Source organism: Vulpes vulpes, chromosome 12 (genome assembly GCF_048418805.1).
Source record: "Vulpes vulpes isolate BD-2025 chromosome 12, VulVul3, whole genome shotgun sequence".
Taxonomy (NCBI): Eukaryota; Metazoa; Chordata; class Mammalia; order Carnivora; family Canidae; genus Vulpes; species Vulpes vulpes.
In genome coordinates this window covers 176,846,861-176,868,336 of record NC_132791.1, presented here as the reverse complement: position 1 = coordinate 176,868,336, position 21,476 = coordinate 176,846,861, and the positions used below count along the sequence as shown (strand labels likewise).

At 44.4% G+C, this 21,476-nt stretch overlaps 1 protein-coding gene across 5 annotated transcripts in view; it reads right to left on the bottom strand.

Annotated features, from left to right (window-relative positions):
• The window catches only part of CFDP1 (craniofacial development protein 1), a 137,477-nt gene that overhangs the window by 11,175 nt on the left and 104,826 nt on the right, over positions 1-21,476 (bottom strand). For 4 of the 5 annotated variants that reach the window (XM_025993061.2, XM_072731511.1, XM_025993060.2 and 1 more), the window contains one exon: positions 7,009-7,167. In XM_025993061.2, coding sequence (XP_025848846.1) covers positions 7,009-7,167 — 159 coding nt within the window. Of the gene's footprint in view, positions 1-7,008; positions 7,168-21,476 lie in introns of those variants that run through there. The other variant, XM_072731512.1, reaches the window with a different exon arrangement.

Here is a 21,476-nt window from a genome sequence, read left to right as displayed (position 1 = left end):
ACCCAGCCTGACTGGGCCCAGTCCACTGGGAAGCCGAGGCGGGGGCGTAGGTAGGGTGAGAGCATCATACCTTCTTGCTACTACTGCTCTAGGTGGCCCATTTAAGAGGAAGCTGCTCTTTACTTTCATTAATAAAACATGCTAATAGCATCAAAACCTAAGGGATTTTATTTTATAGCTTTTCCTTTCAGAACCAGGTTAAATAAAACAGGCTCTGGTATCTTTTTGATCTTTCAACCCAAATTACTTTTCTGATACCAACTGTTTGAGATCCAGGCCTCCTCCCCACTGGTTAGGGAAAGGAGGAGCACATGGAGGTGCAGGGACATGTGAGGCAGGTACCCAACTGAGGGCACTGCCAGCTGTGTTATGACTGTTCCGAGAGAGCCAGCATTCAGTTCCCTGAGCAAAAATACACATGCACATACACATGCACAAATGTGACAGGCAGCATGGGTCAGCTTGGTTCCCAGCTCTGGGAAACAGCAGGCATTGGAGGATGTCTGAAGATAAAGCCCTGTGATGGGTGCAATAGGACAGGCAGTGTTTTGCTTGAGAGAAGCAACCTGTCCAGTGTTGCACAAGCCTGCATCCCCCTCATCCCTGTGGAATAGTATATAACTTGTAAACCTCTTGAGGCCCAGAGTAAAAGAATGGTGATTTTAGTGAAGCTTCTTCACTGCTATCCTCCCATCTCACCAGGCTGTGCTGGTTCTGAGTAACTCCTGGGTGGTCATGGAGGCAGAATGACTTTCCCTGGGTTCCTTCATGCCTCTCCATATCATCAACACACCTGGTTTCCAATTGTTGTGTTCCTTGACCTTCAATTTGATGCCAGCTGCAGCCAAGCCATCCCCTTGGTCTCTCTACCTCAGCTGGCCCCACACACTGCCAGGGTGCCTGGATGATCAGCTACAGGGCTAGAGCAAGCAATGCTAGAGGCTGCTCCAGAAATGCTGAGCCAGCCCGGGAGTCCGGGGCTCAGAGGAAGAGCAGCCACTCTGCTGTGGAGATGATGGACCATCTTGGGTACTGGGATTTTAAGCAACTCTGCTGCCTGGAAATGATGCCTGGACAGAGACATCATTCTGGTATATCATGCCCTTCTTTTCTGGGGGGCTAATTCTAATCCTACTAGGTCCTAAAACAAAGCCATGATTGTCTAGTGGCTAGTGGGACAGGCATGTAGACAGTGAGATGGCTCAGCACCTGCTCTGGGCTGCGTCCTCTTTTGGGGGTGAACCTGGCCCTGCCATTGGAGGGCCACTGTATATCAACCAGAACACGACACGCTCCAACAAAGTGATAGGGCTGACAGTTCCTGGGGTGTGGCTAGAGTGGCATCTGAGTCGAACTCCAAGTGACAAAAGCCATCATGAAGGAGCACTGGGAGAAACCCTACAGAGGCTGTCATGAGAAGGGGAAAAGGGGACATGAGGTAGGCAAGAGCCAACTCAGGAAGAGCCTAGAATGCCAGGATAAGGAACTGAACATTGACTTTTAGTACCACTGGGGGACTTCCAGTAGGGAACAGAGGAAAAGTTGTATTTTGAAAATCCTTTTAGTTACTGTGGGGGAGACTGCAGGGAAGGGACAAAGGGAAGGAGGGAGCACAACAGATCTGTGGCTTGTGCTGGAGCAGTGGCTATGGGGCTGGACTCAAGTACTTTCTGAATGAACTGTCTCCTGGACTTTCAGAATGTGAATTCAAAGAGGAAATCAAGAATGACTCCTAGGTTTTTCTTTTAAAAGTTGCATGGTGATGGTCTCATTTTCTGACTGAGGAAGGAATCTTTTTGGAAAGGATACAAGTGTTCGGTTTTGGATGTTAGGTTTGATGTGTGTCTTGGACATGCAAATGGAGAGGTCAACCCAACAGCTGTTATTCAAGGAGTCTGGAGTTCAGTCCAACAGTGGGTCGGGCAAGGAGAAATTTTCTGGGAGTCATCATAGTGGGGAACCTCAGCCACATAACTAGTGAGCTCTCCTGGAGTGTGGGGTTTGCAGGGAATGTGAGGACGGATGGCTGCCTGGAGCTTAGCCCCGAGAAGGAAGAGACATGAGCCAGGGAGATTGGAGGAGATGCCCCCAAACTATAGCTGCCACCTCTGTAGAAAGTATTCTGGAAGGGCTGGCAGGAAGACACCAGGAGGGAATTTAAAAGAGTAAGGCACCTAGCTTTCCATTTGCAGCAATGCCCCCTACAGTGAGGTTAATAATGGCAGATGGGAGAAAGAAGAGTGGGCAGAGGACTCATTATATTTATAAGCGCACCAGACATCTCCCCTACTTATTTCTCATGATAAACTTGAGAAGTATAGTACACTGAAGAGTTTCTACCTTATAGATGAAGATATGGACTAGAGCACATGGCAGGTTGGTAGTAGAGCCAGGACAAACAGAGTTTCAAATTTTTTTTTTAAGATTTATTTATGAGAGAGCAAGCACCTACACATGCCCATGAGTGAGTGGGGGTGTGGAGAGGCAGAGAAAGAGGGAGAGAATCTCTAGCAGACTCCCCACTGAGCAAAGAGCCCAACAAGGGGTTCAATCTCATGACCCTGAGATCATGATCTGAGCTGAAACCAAGAGTCAGACATCCAACCGAATGCAACACCCAGGCGCCCCAGTTTCAATTCAGTTTTGTGTAAAATATAACATACACAGATTAAAGTGTATAAAACAGGCAAGACAAATGACCTGTCATAAAGCAAGTGCTCATGTAGCCATTGCCAAATCAAGAAGCGGAATGCTGGCTGCTCAAAGGAGGCCCCTGCATAACTCTTAGGCCAATGCCGGTCCGGCCAGGTGTGAGCTTGCTTGCCTTTTAAGTTTCTGTGCCCTTGACATTATGGTCTAGTTGTGCCTAATTTTGAACTTGATATAAATAGACTTATACTGTGAATTCTTTCATGACTTGCTTCTTTCACAAAATGACTCAATAGACACACTGCTTTTGCCTGTTTTTGACCTTTTATATAAATGGGATCATACTGCAATGAACTCTGTTACTCTATTATTGGAATTTAGCCATGTTCATTCTGGTTGCTAAAGAGTAACCCAATCTGTAAACTGTTAAAAAGAAAACCTGAGGCCCAAAATGGTGTCATTTAGGTTAAAGCCCCAGGTTATTAAACCCAGACTTAATAACTAACTTCACTGCGGTTTCAACCCTCTAGGAATGTAACCTTTAACCGGTCAGTGAGGAATCTTCTGGTCAGCACCAATATGTCACATGGGCCTTCTTCAACCTCCAAAGAAAGATGATGCAATCCACCTACTGAAACCCTCTGTACACAAATGGAGGTGACCTCACCTGAAATAATCCTTTTTTCTATATATGACTTCCTTGTCCTCCTTTTAAAAATCATTCCCTTTCTGTAGTCCTCTAGAGCTTCCTTTCTCTTGGTAGAGAGGATGCCTGATTCAGGAACTACTGCATAAAGCCAATTCGATCTTCACACTTTGCCTACTGCATTACTGATGGATACTTGAGTTGTTTCCAGTTTGGGCATATTATGAAAAGCACTATCATTGAAATCCTCACATCTGTCTTTGGGGAACACACAACTGAATTTCTGCTGGGAACACAGCTGGGGCGGGACTGCTGAATTGCAGGGAGTGACTGCTGTTCAGTTAAGGTCAGGGGGACATCTGGATGTGAACAGTCTTATCTCCCAGATGTATTGAGTGTTTCCACCATTATGAGGCGATCACTTCTATTTCTGGTAACACTTTTGTCTCAAAGTCTGTTTTGTTTAATATCAGTATGACTATTGACTACTACACCTTTCTTCTGGTTCGTGGCTGCATGGTTTATCCTGTCTCTTTTTTATTTTCACTTATCCCAAATCCTGCTGTTTCTATATGTCTCTTTTAATCAGTATATAGTCATTTTTTGTTTTCTAATTCAATGAAGGGTCAATCTCTGGCCCTTCACTGGAGTGCTTAGTTTATTGATGTCTAATGAGAGTTCTAGTAAATTTTCTGCAAAGAATGTAGACAATGGAAGTATCAGATACAGATTTTAGAAATTATCTGGTCCTGTGCCAGTGGTTTCTAGGTACCTTGTCTCCTTATGTGCATATTTGAAGATGGCAAAATTGCCTTTTAAATAACTGGACAATAATAACCATATATTGACCAATCTAGCTTCAAATTCTATCAAATCTTTACAAGGGGAAAGATGTGTTAGCATTTATTGAACTGGAGTTACTATCAAATCATAAAAAGCATGACCTAAGCTTTTAATCTCAATACAATCTTATTTTAATCAGGACTGTGTGCGTAAAAAAAAAAAAAAAAGAAAAAGGACTGTGTGCGTAATAGGAATATTTTTACCACCAGTTATGACTTGAATTCTTATATAAAAGATCAATTTAAATTTGGTACTTATGAAAAGGCCATAGTCTTATAAAAATATATGGCAGAGGTCAATCAGTACTCACAGGTAGGTAGCTCTGAAACCACTTGGTTTCAGCAAAGGTCACTTTTATTCCAGGGGTACAACTCTTGGGGTTCTCCACATACTCCTGCAGAGTATCCCCCTCCCAGGTGATGACTTTGCTGCCACTGGCATCCCTGTGAGAGAGTTTAGGGGCCTGACCTGCCTGCCCTCTACCCAAAGACCTTATAGGTTTGGTTCCTATGCTTCTTTCCTTCCATAGCGTGCCACTGGGCACACTTCTCAGGAGAAATCTTCTTGTCCTTCTTGACATTTCCTGTTTTGAAATTGGCTCTCTAGTTATGTATGTGTTGGAAAGGCTCAGCCAGAAGCTGGTTGTCTTGCTCTAATCTCTGGAATTGTGATGCTATGGTCTAGTGATTCTCAACCCTGGCATGCATCAAAAGCACCTGAGGAGTGAGTTAAAAATACAGCTATCTGTGACTCTTGATCCAGCAGCTCTGTACAGGAGTGGCCTTGTTACCCCAACTCTGAAAGCACCCCTGCAAGATGATTCTCAGGCTTAGCCAAGGTAAGAAGCAGAGCTACAGCCTGTTCCCTGTACAAGGGGTTGGGCCCCTTAATCTGCCTGCAAGAGCTAGGAAAGGCATGTGAGTGGAGGTGGGAGCAGGCACTGGAGAGGGAAGGTAAGAAGAGCCAGAGGCAGAGCAAAGAAGACATCAGATCCACACTGGAGAAACACAATCAGATTGGTGGAATCGTTGGGTGGGGCAAAGAGGTTCAGAGAAGGAGGGGAAAGCAGAGTACCTAAAGGCTGCACACTATTAGTGGTTCCCTAACCTAGTTACGTGATTTTCTATCACCTGAAAAGTCCTCATTGGGCAGACAGATGTCCTTTTAATCTTGTTTTCTCTTTCAGTCTACATTTATTAACTCTGTCTTATCTTCAACAGCATCATCACTTCCTTTTATAAGACCTCGATTAACTTGAGCAGAAGGAACACTGTCCGACCCACATAATCAATACTCAGAGGACCAATAAAGTGTTGCACACTGGCAGGCCTTCTGCTGCCTTAGATCACTAGGCAAATGTGGAGAAGAGGAATGACCTGTGAGTAACCAGAATAGAGTCAGAGACAGGGATGTTTGGGGCAAATGTCAGAGGCCTTCTCTGCATAACACTGACTCCTGCCTGTGCTTTATCGTGGGCCTTCCTCAGAAGACATTGGCACTTTAGCCTCTATCCTGTGGCATTCTATCTTTGACAGAGTGATTTTAGGAGCCTGATAGTTAACCAAGCTCATAAAGTCATTTAAAACATACTGAACAGCTTGTAGGTTCATTCAAATGATCTTGAAGCCAAATTTAGAAGTATGACCCCCAAAATAACCCCCTCACCTGTCTTTATTATAACTTAGCTTATAAATAACCTGAATGACTACCATTTAATTATGCTTTTATGTGACAGGCACTCTGCAAAGGGCTTTATGTACTTTATACACATGTATGTATGTTATACATATGTTACATGCATTATTTTATGAGATCTTCACACTCACCTCCAGTGTGGTACCATTATCCCAATTCACAGGCAAAGGAGCTGAGCCTCAGAAATGCTGTGTGCAGCATGGAAAGCCCTTTCTGGTGAGAGGCAGGGGCGGGGAGGACCCAGAGTTATCTGATAAGCCCCAAGACACTTCTATTCACCATTAGGGGCAGAGAGTGATGATCTTGAGCCATGGACCCTGATCTACAGCAACTTTGCCTCTTAGCTCCTTCTGAGGTTCCTAAGTACTCACCAAACACTGTCTTTCTTGGCATTCCTGAATACGGGGCTATTGACGTCCTCTTTGTATTCCAAATTGAAGAGGAGGGGTGCAAGTGATAGTCTGGGTGCTGAGGGCTGGCATGTCATACAGGTTGAAGCCTCAGCTTGGGTCATAGTGACACAGACAAAAATCCACGAGATGACAATATCTAGGCACTCTTGGCTCTGTTCTGGGCTGGCTTCACAGAAGGCCAAATCATTCAGATCAGGCTAAGGCTGACAGAGCCAGATCTGACCATGTGATGAAGCAAGGTGACTTACAGTTCACAGAAGCTATCATTCGGAAACCTCAGCCTGGCAGACGTGTCTGGCCCTGAGAGCAGGGCTGCTCACATACCACCCCACCTAACCTCGTGACCTCCAGTGTTCTCACTGAGAGGACCTGCTCCCCAGAACAGAGCTTTACCGACAAACCAAAGTACTCACATTTTTTGTTTCACCATGAAAAGTACCCGCTTATTTAAACTGGGTGGCCTTGGCCTAGTGGCTCAGGTGGTTAAGCATCTGCCTTTGGCTCAGGTCATGATCCCAGAGTCCTGGGATGGAGTCTCCTATCAGGCTTCCTGCTCAGTGGGGAGCCTGCTTCTCCCTCTACCTCTCCCTCTGCCTGCTGCTTAACCCTGCTTGTGTTCTCTGGCTCGCTCTCTCTCTCTCTGTCAAATAAACGAATAAAATCTTAAAAAAAAAAAAAGAAAAAAAACCCTGGGTGGCCTGTCTACAATAAACTATTTCAGAGTTTAGGATTTTCAGAGGAATAGAATCTACTATTTCTTACCCTTCCTTCCCTCGATTGTGGATGGCTAGTTCTTCACCAATGCCCTCCTCCTCCTTGAAGCTCTCCCAGTCCAATTTGGATTTCTCTAGGGTGCTCATCTTCTGCTTCTTGGCTCCAATTTTCCCCAAAAGGCTGCTCATGCCACTTGATCTTTTTAACCTAGAGAAAGTGGAAAAAAATGAAACATGAAGCATATAAGAACTGTCAGCTTTCGATTCACATTTTTTTCTGATTAGCACAGGGCTCCCGAGATTCGAGCTATTTATCTTAATGGAATCCATTTTTATATCTAGGGTACTTCTTGCCTGCTGTGGAGAATACTTAAGTAGACCAGAATTCAAACGCACTTTTTCTATTTAACATCTCTGACTGCTCTAAGGACCAAGGAATAGGAAATCCTGTGGCCCTCTGTATGCTCTTATGACAGGTCTCTGCTTGCAGGGAGGGAGAAGAGCAGCATGATTCAGACAGGGCTTTGGAATCACATGCCTATGTTCATATTCCAGCTCTGTGTGACTTTAGGCTACTTAAACACATCTGCCTTGGTTTTCGATCATCTACCAAGTGAATAGTTACTCATAGGGCTGTGGTGTATCTTCTATGTAAAGTGCTTTACGATATCACCTGGCACAGAGTAAAGGTGTAATAAATGTCAGCCATACTGAGTCAGTCATCTTTTGTGCCCTAAAACCCCAGGGAATGCTTTTTTTTTGAAAAAAAATTTTTTTTACATTTTATTTATTTATTTAGATTTTTATTTATTTATTCATGAGAGACAGAGAGAGAGAGAGAGAGAGAGAGAGAGGCAGAGACATAGGCAGAGGGAGAAGCAGGCTCCATGTAGGGAGCCCGACATGGGACTCGATCCTGGGTCTCCAGGATCACCTCCTGGGTGGAAGGCAGCACTAAACCACTAAGCCACCCGGGGCCGCCCCAGGGAATGCTTTTAAGAAAAAGAAAAACAGATCCCAACACTGATGAGCAAGAAGTCACAGTATCTTAGAAGGATTCTAAGATCAGTTTCCTTTTGACTCCTGTTGAGTCAGGACCCTGGATTTTCCCAGGAGGTGGAGAACATTCCTCACCCTGAAAGGAGGGAATATACAGCCTATGTTCTCCCTGCTGGTGACTCGATCATGGACTGTGGGAGAAACCCCACATGCCAAGTTCAAGTCTTGGCAGGTCACATGTTTCCAGTCATTGTTAAATGCAAGAGAAAAAAATAAGGAAAATAGAACATAGCTAGTTAGTAAGAAGGCGGTATTAGGGGAAAGGAACATGGTCATTGGTCTCTTTATGAAACTAAAATATATCATATACCATGCAGGAAACTGGGAGTGACTTTGTTTTGCTAGGATATATAAGAGAGTCAAATGTGTACATCTTCTTTGAGCTAACATCACAAGACCTACTGACAACATCAGTAGTCATACCTTTCACTTGCCTACAATGCTAATTCTCCAGGTGCTTTACTATTTTCTCTTCTTACTCTCACAATGGCCTGTGAAGGAGGATCACTGAGTTTCCAAACAAGGGGAGGAGCCTTCAAGAGGATCTAGTGTCACACTAACCCTTCTGGAACCCACCTCCCTGAAGCACATGGACTGCGAAGGACGCCCTGTTCCTGCCCCGGAGTGGGTAGACAGGCCAATGTCTACACTGAACACAAGACTCTTGGGGCTAAACCACGACCCTCCATACCCCTGTCCTATTCATGTTGGTCTAGAGGATGTTAGCTTCCCTGTTGCGGTCATTTCCCACCACACACTGTTAGCTTTACACTGACTCAGAATAGGCTGGGCAAGCATCATCATCCTCATTTTGAGTTTGACAAATAAACAGAGTTCAGAGAGGTTAAATGACACAACAAAGGTCAAGCCAATAGAAAATGCAGAGCCAGGACAAAGTAAGGTCTTTCTGATTCTCAGTGCAGAGCCCTCCCTGTACTGTCTCATGTCTGAGTATTTGAGATATTTTCTCACAGTTATTTTCCTTCCCAGTTTGCTTTAGAATTTTCCAAACAGCTCTTTATGAACTTTCAATTCACATCTTCTAAAAATTCTTTTCTAGATAACTCACTCCCTACGATAGTCTCATCAAAACACAAGCACGCACACACACATGCATGTACACACGGGCAGGCGTGTGCACTCAGGCTATATTTACCAGGAGCAGAGCATGAGTGAGGACATAGAAACTTAGAATGTGTCCCCAGTTCTCACCATTATACACTCTCACCTGGAGAGCTGCAGTTTCTTCACTGGCTTCCCTGACTTCTGCTTTGTCTCACCCTCAGTCACGGGCTCCACCATGGCATCTATTTCACATACTGCCATTAGGGTGAAATTTTCTAGAATATACAACTTATCATGTCTTTCTGTTTACATCTCTTCCCTAAGCCCCCACTCCCTTTTTAAAAGAATTTATCTATCTATCTATCTATCTATCTATCTATCTATCTATCTATCTAACAAAGCATGAGAGCACAAGGAAGGCAAAGAGCAGATGGAGAGGAGAAGCAGGTTCCCCACTGAGCAGGGAGCCTGATTCAGGGCTTGATCCCAGGACCCTGGGATCACAACCTGAGCCAAAGGTAGACACTTAACCACCTGAACCACCCAGATGCCCCTCTTCCCTGACCCTTTATTGCTCTTACAATGAAGACTATTTTCCTTACCTTGCAAAATTCTTGCTTATCTTCCCTCAGCATATTTACCCTTGCAATCTAAGCTCCAACCATAGAGCTATAGTTCATCTCCCATTCATCTAGTCTTGTCTTAGCTTAGAGGCCATTTCCTTCTTGGACGCTGCCCCAATCTCTGGATGAGTTGCCTTCTGCTGGTGTTTTTAGTGCACCCAGTCCTTCTCCCAGTACAGCACCAATCCCTCTCATAGCAGATGCTTGAGGACGCTGATTCTAGCTGCTGCCATACTGCTCAATCCTGAGCAAGCTCAGAGTCACTGCTGACAACATCCATCAAGAGCATGCACCCCAAGGCTTTCTTTTCCTGCCTGCAGGGCCTGCTCTGACCCTGCCTACAAGTCAGAAGCACTACCTGGCCTGCCTGGCCGTGTGATGGAGTTCATGCCATTGGGGCCAGGCTCATGAAAAGTTCTGATGGCAAGGAGCCCTTGCAGTCCTGGAAACATGCTCTCATAGTGGCTTTTCTTCCCTCCTCCTCTCATTCGCTCTACCTCCTCACTCCTACTTCCCAAGGATGGCTTCCCAATGAATGACCTACACTAACAGACTTATCTGAGGTTCTGCTTTGAGGGGAATCTTTTTTTTTTTTTTTTTTGAGGGGAATCTAATGAAGATGCTTAGGAGCGACACTATTCTCTGAGGGTACACGGTACGCACACAATAAATGTAACCTGGATCACAGAAACAATTAGGAGAGAATCAGATCTCTGTAGCTCAAATAAAGGGTGTTCACAACACTTTTAAATTGAGGGATTCTAAGGACTATAATTTTCATTTGCATTCATTCACTAATCAGCTCTTAATCATCTAGAATTTCTGCTTTTACCTGGGCAACACCACAGGCTCTGTACACCATCTCCCATTCTCAGCCTATATAGCTCTGACACTATTCCCAAATTATATAATCTTTCTGACAATTCACTTTGAGAGATCTGAGAAAATAATCTTTTGCTACATAGCAGTGAAAAGAGTTCCAGAAAAGTAAAAAGCCATAATCCCTCTTTGCCTTGTTTACTGCTAAACATCAGCAAAATGTCACCAGTACTAATATGCTTTAAGAGAAAGCTTCTAGGTCTGCTTTCATTGGGTCACGAACATGGTTTATGATTCCCTAATCTGAAAGTCTTGAAAGCAAAATTACCTGTCTTGTATTTGAGGCTAAATCAAAGTGAATGACACATTTACAGTAGCAGCCAAAACACGCAGAAGCTCATCATGACAGCCCTTTCTTCCTGGAACCTGGCATGTGGGGTTCCTGCAGGCTTTTGAGCGCTCACACTCATCATCCCCTTCACATGGGGCTTCCATGGTACAATTCTGGCATCACTCCATCACAGTTTTCAGGCAAGCACATTTACTGTGAACTTGGCCCTATCTCTGTTGTTAAGGTCCATCAATCAGACATTCAGGAAAGCCAAAGCAGGCAAGAAAGCCTCAGCTTCTGGGCAAGGGCTGCTGGCTCTTTGCTGGGAAAGAGCACTGCCGAGAGCACCGCGCTGGTACCAAGAACTGCAGCTATCAAGGAGAGAGTAAATCAGCAGTGGCCTCCCACAGGCCTTTGGCAGCTGTGGAAAGGGGGAGGTTAGAACTCTCTTGGGGATTGCCCTGCTGTCAGCAGGAACTGGTGCAATTTCAGGCACCAGATCAACAGAACCTCTGATTTCTCTATTTCTGGGCTCCAAAGCCATCAAGGGGAGGTACTGGGCAAGGTACTATCAGAGAGTTGGCTTTGACAGACCACCTCTTTCCTCAGCCACGGATTTTCTGGTATTGGTTCTAAAGTATGCTGAGCTGTGTCACAGAAGACCACAGTATTTCATTCAAAAGACTCTTCATTTGCCTACTGCAAGGCAAAGTCCAAAGAAATGCACCATTTACTTGCCCCTTGGCAGATTACATCCACGTTATACTCAGACATGTCTAGCACATTGCTGCCAAGATGTTTCCAATGTAACAATGGCATTTCAACCACCTCTTCCTGAATGTCACAGTCCTCTACTGGTCTAACTACTGTAAGCCTGATGTAAAGACAAACCTGTCCAAGTGGCATGGGCTCTGCTTGCCTCTGCTCTAAGCAGCAGGCTTTCATACCATAAGAGAGCATGGCTGAGGGCAGTGGGCAATGAAAGAGGCTCCTACCATGACTTTTCTTTTTCTTTCTTTTTAAAATATTTTATTTATTTTTGAGAGAGAGGGAAAGAAAGAGAAAGATCAGGGGGAAGGACAGAGGGAAGAAGCAGACTTCCCCCTGAGCAAGGAGCCTGATGCAGCGCTCGATCACAGGACCCTGGGATTATTAACTAAGCCAAGGCAGGCACTTCACCAACTTCACCACCCAGGTGCCCCCCAAGCCTTTCTTTCTCATACATTCTGTCTAGTTATCCCTCAATAAGGAATTATCTTCAGTTCCCTTCCCAATGTCAGCACCCGGCCCAATGTCTTGTGCTAACATTGACACCAATGAAGACACCAACGAAGACCTCATAAACAAAAATTCAGAACTCAGAAAAGTAAAAGGGACAAAAAGGCCAAAATGAAAGTTAGCTTCTTCCTTTCTGAATTCCAAGTTTATGATGATAATCTGCTAAAACGTCTGCTTCTCTTTAGCTCCAGAAATAGAAGTTTAACAAAATTCACTGCACCTAAGTTATAAACTCTATCCTGTAGAATCTGTCAGAAAGATATGATAGTAACTTGGTTTTTTTGCTCCAGCTCCATAAGCATGGACTCAGATTTGCCCAACCGATTTGTTTTGTAGCCACCATCATGATGCTCTGGATTCTGCTGTGTATTTACCATAGGGGCTGGAAGGAAGCCGGGAAAAATAACTTAAATGGAAACAGAGAGGATGCCAGGACACTACAACTGGTTGTAGTGTAAAGGAAAAGTGGGCACATCTTTCTCCATAATCTTTAAAATTGGCCTCAGGCACCCAGCTGGCCCACAGAATAGAATTCTAGATTTGGGAGTGAATTTTGAGTGGGTCATTCATTGTACTCCTCCAACAGAAATTACTGTATACCAGACATTGTGCTTGGAACTAGGGACACACGAATATATAAGGCATGATCTCTGGCTTCAAGGAAACAATGTAATAGAGATCATCACACAGGCAAATAATAACAGCATACTGTGAGGGCACAAAAGAGGGACCATCTGAGAGGATGTTTAATTCAACCTCCTTATTTTAGAGATGAATTAACTAAAATCCAAGAAGGTTAGGAACTGGCCCAAGTTCCCAGGGGGAGACATGGTACTAGCACCCAGTGCTTTTACCTCCAGTCTGTCTTTTCCACATGGTTGCTGCTGGAGCTGGGAATAGGTAGTTTTTGGGGATCCCTTCCATACTGAAACTTTTATCATTGCTGATTTGGTGGTGGTGTTGTATGTAGGGGGTATTCTTATTTTCCCTGTTGTCCTGGAGCTCACTGTACACAGGGCTCCTGTCTTACTCATTCTTGACTGACAGTGTAGCACAAAGCCTCACCATAGTGCGTGACCACTACATATTTAATGAACTAAATCACGGTTTGACAATGGGCTTATCCAAATGGAAGAGTCAACACTGCACTTGAACCAACAGGCCAGAAAAGGCAGCTGTAAAAATAGACCAGCAAGGATAGGGTCAGCACATGTACAAGGAAGTACTACTGACCTTTACTTAGAACTTCAGCACACAGAGCCTGGCTCCATTATGCCTTATGTCTTGTAACTTGCATAACCACTAAAATGCAAATTATTTGGAACAAAGATTCTTTGGCACAGCTATGCAGTTTCCTTAGTATTTGTCATCTGTTTACAAGGCAGGAGTGGATTTTTTTGTAGCTCACACATGGACTACTTTCCAGAGCCATACAAGGATCTGGAACTGGCATGGTACTACTCCCTGAGAAATGGAAGAAAGTTTACGATGGTTAAGTCTTCAGTGAGAGCTGTCTGCTTGGAACCACTGTTCTCTTTTAAACCTTCTTTGGATTTAGCTGAAATCTGTAAGAATGAAAAGTAAAGCCCCAATCCCTGGGCCAGTTTTACTCCTCACCTGTGCAAATCTCTAAGTAATCTCCCCAAAGCCCAAGATGAGACAACTCAGGGAAATGGCCTGGAAGCCAGCATTACATTAGGGAGAGTTTAAATTCCATTCACTTCCCAACATTGTGCTGGCAGTATGCTATGGGACACTGGGCTCAGGAAAGTGGAAAATCAGAAGTCAGGGAAGAAATTCCAAATGATCTTAAACATTTTGTGGCTTGACAAACTGTCAGTACTCTTGAATCTGTTATTAACATTGATACAGTGCCAGCATCCCTCCCCAAATGGCATCTTTCAGCAAAAGGTGACATAAAGGCCAGCAAATGGCAGCAGCTTCAGTGTTTATACAAATAGCCAAGGATCTGCCACTCAATTCTATTACTCTTACACCAATCCAAGAATGAAGTACCCTTAAGTCTGTCTGATTTTTTTTTTTTAAGATTTATTTTTATTTATTTATGATAGTCACAGAGAGAGAGGCAGAGACACAGGCAGAGGGAGAAGCAGGCTCCATGCACCGGGAGCCGGACGTGGGACTCGATCCCGGGTCTCCAGGATCGCGCCCTGGGCCAAAGGCAGGCGCCAAACCGCTGCGCCACCCAGGGATCCCAAGTCTGTCTGATTTTTTAAAAATATTTTATTTATTGGGGCACCTGGGTGGCTCAGTTAAGCATCTACCTTTAGCTCAGGTCATGATCCTGGGGTCCTGGGATGGAGCCCCACATTACTCAGCAGGGAATCTGCTTCTCCCTCTGCCATTTCCCCTACTTGTGCTGTCAAATAAGTAAAATCTTAAAAAAAAATTTTTTTATTTATTTAGACAGCAAGGGGAGGGGCAGAGGGAAAGGGGGAGGGGGAGAATATTAAGCAGCTTCTACATTTAGTGCAGAGCTCAATGTGGTACTTGATGCCATGACCCTGAGATCATGACCTGAGCGGAAATCAAGAACTGAATAAGCCACCCAAATGCCCCAAGTCTGTCTTATCTGATGTCAGGGGCATACATCTTTAAAACATGTCTCTGAAACAAACCTGATTATTCTGGTGGCAAAGTTCTGAATTTTCATCACTTCTGAAACAATACATTACAGAAAGCCCTTTCCAGCTCTTTCTTCTTTGTCCATGAAGCACAGAGGTAGCCTATGCCCTGCTCTGGCCTCTCAGCTGATGCTGGAAGCCCAACCACTCTAGCTGACTTGGTTCTACTGATATGGACAGCTCTTCCTGGAGAGGATGAACCATTCATTCACAGTAAAGCCATGAACTGTTTTCCCAAAGCAGGAGAGGATGTCTCCTGGTCTTGGTTGTAATCAAGGCTATTCAACTTGAGACAAGTAACTGGGGTTAGAGGCTCTGTAGTGACAATGAAGACTTTTTTCTGGGATCTGCTGGGCAGTGCGTTTATTTAGCATCACACTCCAAGAGAAAGTTAATGTAATGTCCCTTTTCTTTGTGAACAACAGTCCTCTGCTGGTCTATTGTGTTCAGTGGGTTTGGGAGTCCTGTCACAAAGGGCCATTGTTTGTTTTTATTTAGCTGCCTAGTTCAGACTTTTCAAAGAAGATCAAAGTAAAACAAGTGTTAGGAAGACCAGGTTCTGTCCCTCGCACTTCCTTGGTGTACAAAGGTACCTGTAGTACTTGGTTCATATATATAATGCAGAGAGAAATCTGCGTGGAAATGCACAAGGACTTGTACTGTCAGTTGGGAAAATGTGAGCTTTACTATGAGCATTCCTTCCACTCAGGCTTTTTTTTTTTTTGCTTTAAATCCACTCGGGCTTCTAAGGAATGGGATATGGGAGCACTCGCACAAGAACTCTGGGGGTGGTCTGGCAGAAATTTCCAACTTTCTAGTTTGAGAAATGTCACAATGACAGAAAAGTTGAAAGCAGAGAACTATTATCTGAATACTTTAGCTTAGATTCACTCACTATTAACATTTTCCCATATTTGCTTTCTCTCTCCCCCTCCCCCCCTTCTCTATTTAAAAATTTTTTTTTTTAATTTTTATTTATTTATGATAGTCACACACACACAGAGAGAGAGAGGCAGAGACACAGGCCGAGGGAGAAGCAGGCTCCATGCACCGGGAGCCCGACGTGGGATTCAATCCCGGGTCTCCAGGATTGCGCCCTGGGCCAAAGGCAGGCGCTAAACCGCTGTGCCACCCGGGGATCCCTCTATTTAAAATTTTTTTGGGGGGTGCAAAACTATTTTTAAGTAAATTGCAGACATCATGCCACTTTACCTCAAAGCATTTGGACATGTGATGCCTAAAGGTATCCTCCTACATAAACACGACATTTCACTCTGTACCCAAGAATTTTAACACTGATACAAAGGTGTCATCTAAAGTCCTATTCTCATTTGTCTCACTGCCTTTCCAGATGGCCTTGACGGTCGTCCTATTCCATCCTTCAGGCACTACATCTGACGTTTTCTTAGCCTCCTTTACTTTTAATCTAGCATAGTCTCCTGCCTTTTGTTTGTTTGATTTTTCGTCTTTGATGCCATTGCCAAGTTTTAGAGTCCAGGCTGGCAGTCTTATAGAATACTGCTTGTTTAGGGTTTGTCTGTTTCTTGTGCCAAGTAGGCAGGTAGATGAGGCTGGGTACTGCTTACTGCACCATCACATAGCGATGGGCAGAGTGTCAGGTCAGCTCAGGACTCATGATGCTCAGTGTGGTCCCTTGGGGAAGGTGGTGACTGCCATAGCTCTCACCTGTAAAGGTATACTCTCCCCTCTGTAATGAATTTGTAATCAATGTGTAAATACGTAGGACAATACTCTAAGGATGTTCACGAAGTTCTGACTGCCTATTTCTGGTGTTTCACTCTATAAACGCCCTGGCAATGTCTCAGGACAGACTGAGGTGAAAAAAGTGAAGGATCCGGTTGCAAGGACAAATATTTGATTAATCTCAAAGGAATCATAAAACTCTACCTTGTAAGAAAGTTTCTAAAAGTGAAAAAGCAGTAACTAGAGAAAAGGCCAAGGGTTATAAGATCATCAGCACAGTCCTAGATTGGACAAGTCAATGGTAAGTACAAAGGTCTCTGGCCAACATGGAAGCATTCATTTACATAGCCAGACACTCTTCTCAAGGGCCCAGGGGCCTGCTATGCCTACGGGTTAAGTGACAGAAGTCAGTGGCAAAGGAAAACCCTTCTGGCTGGCCCACAAGACCCCTAGGAAATGATACTCTTGAATTTCCCTTCTTTGTTCCACTCCCCTGTGGTTTCATCTCATTCTCTGTGAAAGAAATAATGCCACATCTCTTCCTGCCTCTGCTCCAGCAGTTTCCTTCCTTCCACTATTCCTATGGTGGGGATCATGGCACAGCAGGGAAGGGCCTCTCTCATTTTATAGCAGTCAGGGAGTGAAGAAGGCCTGTCTCTCCACAGTGGAAACCTTTAATTTACTGGGAATGAGGACTATGCCTGGGGAAGGGGATGCTTTCCCCTGAGGTGCAAAGTGCTGTTGCTTTAATTTGTACGATCGGGTACAGCTGGGAGGAATAATTTATTGACCAACACAAATATACCATTTACAGTTCTGAGGCAGAATTTTCAAGGAATTATTAAATACAGCTTCTAATGGAGCCCATAATGACATTTTTCTTTATGCAGTTGAGTCTGGCAGTTCTACTGAGGAGGGCACAGCTTGTTTTCCAAATACTGGTTCTACATGGGCTCCCAACCAATAGCGACAGAGGTAAGGATGAGAAGGGGCAGAATCAGGACCTGGCTGCTGACAGTCACGAGCCCCCCGAAGGAGAGCCTGGCTGACTTTCTCCTGTGACAGTGCAAAGCCAGTGTGGGTCTGCGGACCACCTGCCTGATCTGAGGGTAGGAGCCACACTCACCCCAATCACTCCTATCAGGAAACATGGGTGAGCAAACAGCACATCTCTCAAACCAGCCACCATGAGAAGCAAAGCATAGGACACGGAAGATAAATGTGCTTCAATTATGGCTTGTTTGGCTAATTGCTGATTAGGGACTTGGCATGCTTTCTCAAACCACAGCATTTAGTTTTTTCTTTGACTTTCAGCTCTCTTTTTCTCCCAGGCAAGTCTCAATCTCCTCAAGAAAATGTCTGAGGATGTCAACGTAAAATAGATGTTAAGTTCCTGGGCACTTCCCAGGTTGAGATCAGGTTAAGTTTCAGAATGTGGGGGTGTCCTCAGTCTGATCAGAAATATTCCTTTTGTTTTACAACATGGAGACTTCATGGAAAATGAGTCACGCCTGTGCTCCTTCCTAGACATGGGTAGGCACACGAACCACAGGGCTTTAAATGAAACTCGTATGAGTTGGCTACCATACATCTTGCAAAACTACTCCCTCTCCATTCCAAACTTCTCACTGCTCCTAAAGAAGCATGCTAAATTCCAAATGAGAGGATATAGAAGTTGGACACAGCTGGGATTCCTGACACCTCAAAGTCCTATCTAGAGGGGAGTATGCTTTATGGTCCTTTTACTTGATTAGGCTAAAGCGGTAAAAAGATCATTTCTCAGCACTTGGCACTCCTGCTTGGAGTCCTGACTCCATATCACTCTCACGGTGGCATCTGCAACATCCCTTGCTTACTCTGTTGCCAGGGTATCTTTTTGAGTCTCCTAGAAACTGCAATCCTGCTAACCTAAACAGGCAACTCAAAGAGGTTTTTTGCCCCCCCCCCCCCCCCCCCCGCCCGAAGAGGTTTAGACTCCCACCTGCTCACCTCCCCAGGGCTGCTCCCACCTGTCCTTAAAAAGCTGAGGCACACTACCATCAGCATTAGTGGCTTCCCTGTCATGGCACCCTCCCAATCCAGCAGTTAGAGGAGTCCAGTTACCTGCATAGGGTGATCAAAAGAAGGGGGTTGTTTCAGCCTAAGCCTAGGATGTCACTTTGCTAAGGCAGGGCAATGGATTTCTCTTTTTTTTAAAAAAATATTTTATTTATTTATTTCAGAGAGAGAGAGAGAGAGAGACAGAGAAAATGAGCACAAGCATGGGGTGAAGGGTGGGGAGTGAGGGGAGTGGGAAGAGGGAGAGCAGCAGACTCCTTGCTGAGCAGGAGGAAGCCTGATGCAGGGCTCGATCCCAGGACCCTGAGATTATAACCTGAGCTGAAGACAGATGCTTAACCAACTGAGCCACCCAGGCGCCCCTGGGTAGTGGATTTCAACAAAGAGAAATATCCGTTCCCACGGAATTTGGTAGAGAAAGCAGAACACTTTCTTTTTATTGCACGCAGGAAATGGTTTTCATAGACGTTAACCACAGATGGGCAATCTGTACAACCACAACATAGTTTCTCTTTAATAAATGGAAGATTTTTACCCATTGCATCACTAACCACCAAAAAGAATTCCCACCCTTCATCTCTAAGGCAAGAGAAAGCATAAATCAAGTCTCTTTCCTTTATCTGCCAGCTAGGGGTTGCTAAAGCAGCTTTTTTCATTCAGAAATGAGGTTTGTTCTACAAAGTTCCTATCACCCAACCCTACTGACAAGTGATACACGAACCCTGAACAAAAATTCAGTTTCTTAGTGTTCTGGGATCCCCTCACAGCATGTGCCTTTATGCTCAAGATCCACCAAGGGTCATGGCCAGAAAGTTTGAAATGGTGCTTTAGCAATTGCTGGCTGAGATGAGTATTCGCTGAAACAGGGTTGGCCAACCCTGCCATGCAGACATGGTTTGAGGGAATTAAAACAAGACTGTAGCTCTGACGCATAGCTCCTTGCCCCCAAGCCAGCAGAGCAGCCTGGGAGAGTCCATCTCCCTCTCCTGGGGCAGGAGGGAGGGGCTTCCAGATGACCTTCCGGGCTGTGAGGCTCAGCTGGTCAATCAGCAGGCTGCATGAGCAAGTTCAGCATTCTCACTGCTCAGATGTAGATGAAGGAAGGAGGCTTGGAGCTAGGAAACAAACGCTCCCATCTGAATGCTGCAGCTCAAATGAAAACAAGCAAGCAATACAAACAACCCCCAAATTACCTCACTGTACTGAGGAAGAGGTTTCCTCTAAGAATGAAGATAATGGAGACAATAACCCAAATATAGAAGCTACTAAATTTACTTGGATTTTGAAAGAGTGCTGGAAAATCTGATGATCACTTCTTATTCTTTAAAAAGCTAATACTTTTTAAAAAGATTTTATTTATTTATTCATGAGAGACACACACAGAGAGAGAGGCAGAGACACAGGCAGAGGCAGAAGCAGGCTCCATGCAGAGAGCCTGACATGGGATTCGATCCCGGGTCTCCAGGATTACACCCTGGGCCGAAGGCGGTGCTAAATTACTGAGCCACCCCGGTGCCCCCAAAGCTAATACTTTTTAAAGCCCTTTGTTGAGATACAATTCACATATAATTCACATTCACTCATTTAAAGTATATAAGTCAGTGGTGCTTAGTATTTTCAGTTGTGCAGCCATTACCACAATCTAATTTTAGAACATTCTGTCTGTCATGCCCTTAAAAAAACCCTCCTACCCATCAGCAGTCATCCCCATGTCCCTAGCCTTAGGCAACTGCTAATCTTTCTCTACTGATTTGCCTACTCTCTCAACAATATCTTTTTTTTTTTTTTTAAAGACTTATTCAATTAAGGGGAGTAGGGGCAGAGGGAGAGAGAATCTCAAGCAGACTCTGAGCTGATCACAGAGCTGAGACATAGGGGTTGATCTCAGGACACTGAGATAGCCACTAACCACTGAGTTGAAATGGAGTCAGATGCTCAACTGACTGTGCCATGCAGGTGCCCCACAACTAAGACTTTTAAATCCTAGGTTTAAGACTACCTTAAAGCATTTAGAAGCAACATGTCTCTTGGTTCATGCCCATTACATCTTCCTATAGGAAATGCATTGAAACTCCCTGTCTGTCCCCTATGCTGATAGAAAAATTTCATGAGGGGCAGTAAAATCAGAAATCTAGACTTGAGATAAGACTCTGGAATATCTGAGCACTGCTTGGACAGCCAAGTCTCGCACATCACCAGCACTAGTTTGGATCTGTGTTTATAAACTGGTGGGGCGTGGTAGCTCAGCACTCGGTGCAGAAACCTGCCTTTAACCATTTAATTTTTGTTTTTAAATCCCAGGCATGTTCAGTTCTCTCAGCCTCAACTAATCAATTAGTAAAACGAGGATAATAACTGCATTGAAGGATGACAATTAAATGAGATATTCATCAAGTTAGGCCTTATTTACTAAGCGCCTCCAGTGTGCCAGACTCTGCTGGCCATTGGAAATGGAGACAGGTTTCTTATGCTCATTTAATTCATTCATGCAAGACAGATATGTAAACAAATAATTACATTAGGAGAAAACTGCTGCTCGGTAAGAGTACTAGGAGCATTAGTGTAAGTTGAGGAAGGCTGCAGAGAGGGGGTGGGGGTGTCTGAAGTCTGAAGGACAAGAAGGAATTTGCCAGGACGACAAACGAGAAAGACACTGCAGTGTACACAGAAGCACTTAGCACAATGCCTGGCAAAGGACAGATCATCAGTATTTCCTGTCGTCTCCACTCTTACTCTCCTAGTCCTTGAAAAGATGCTCTAGAATCCAGAAAGAAATTAAAATCCTGCTGCTACTAGAGAAAAATTAGTGGATCTGGTATTTTAAGAGTTGCTTGTTCTACCTTTTTCTGAGGCTAATTCATCTATGGCAGCACAAATTTTATTTTTTTAAAAGGTTTTATTTATTTATTTATGAGAGACACGGAGAGAGAGGCAG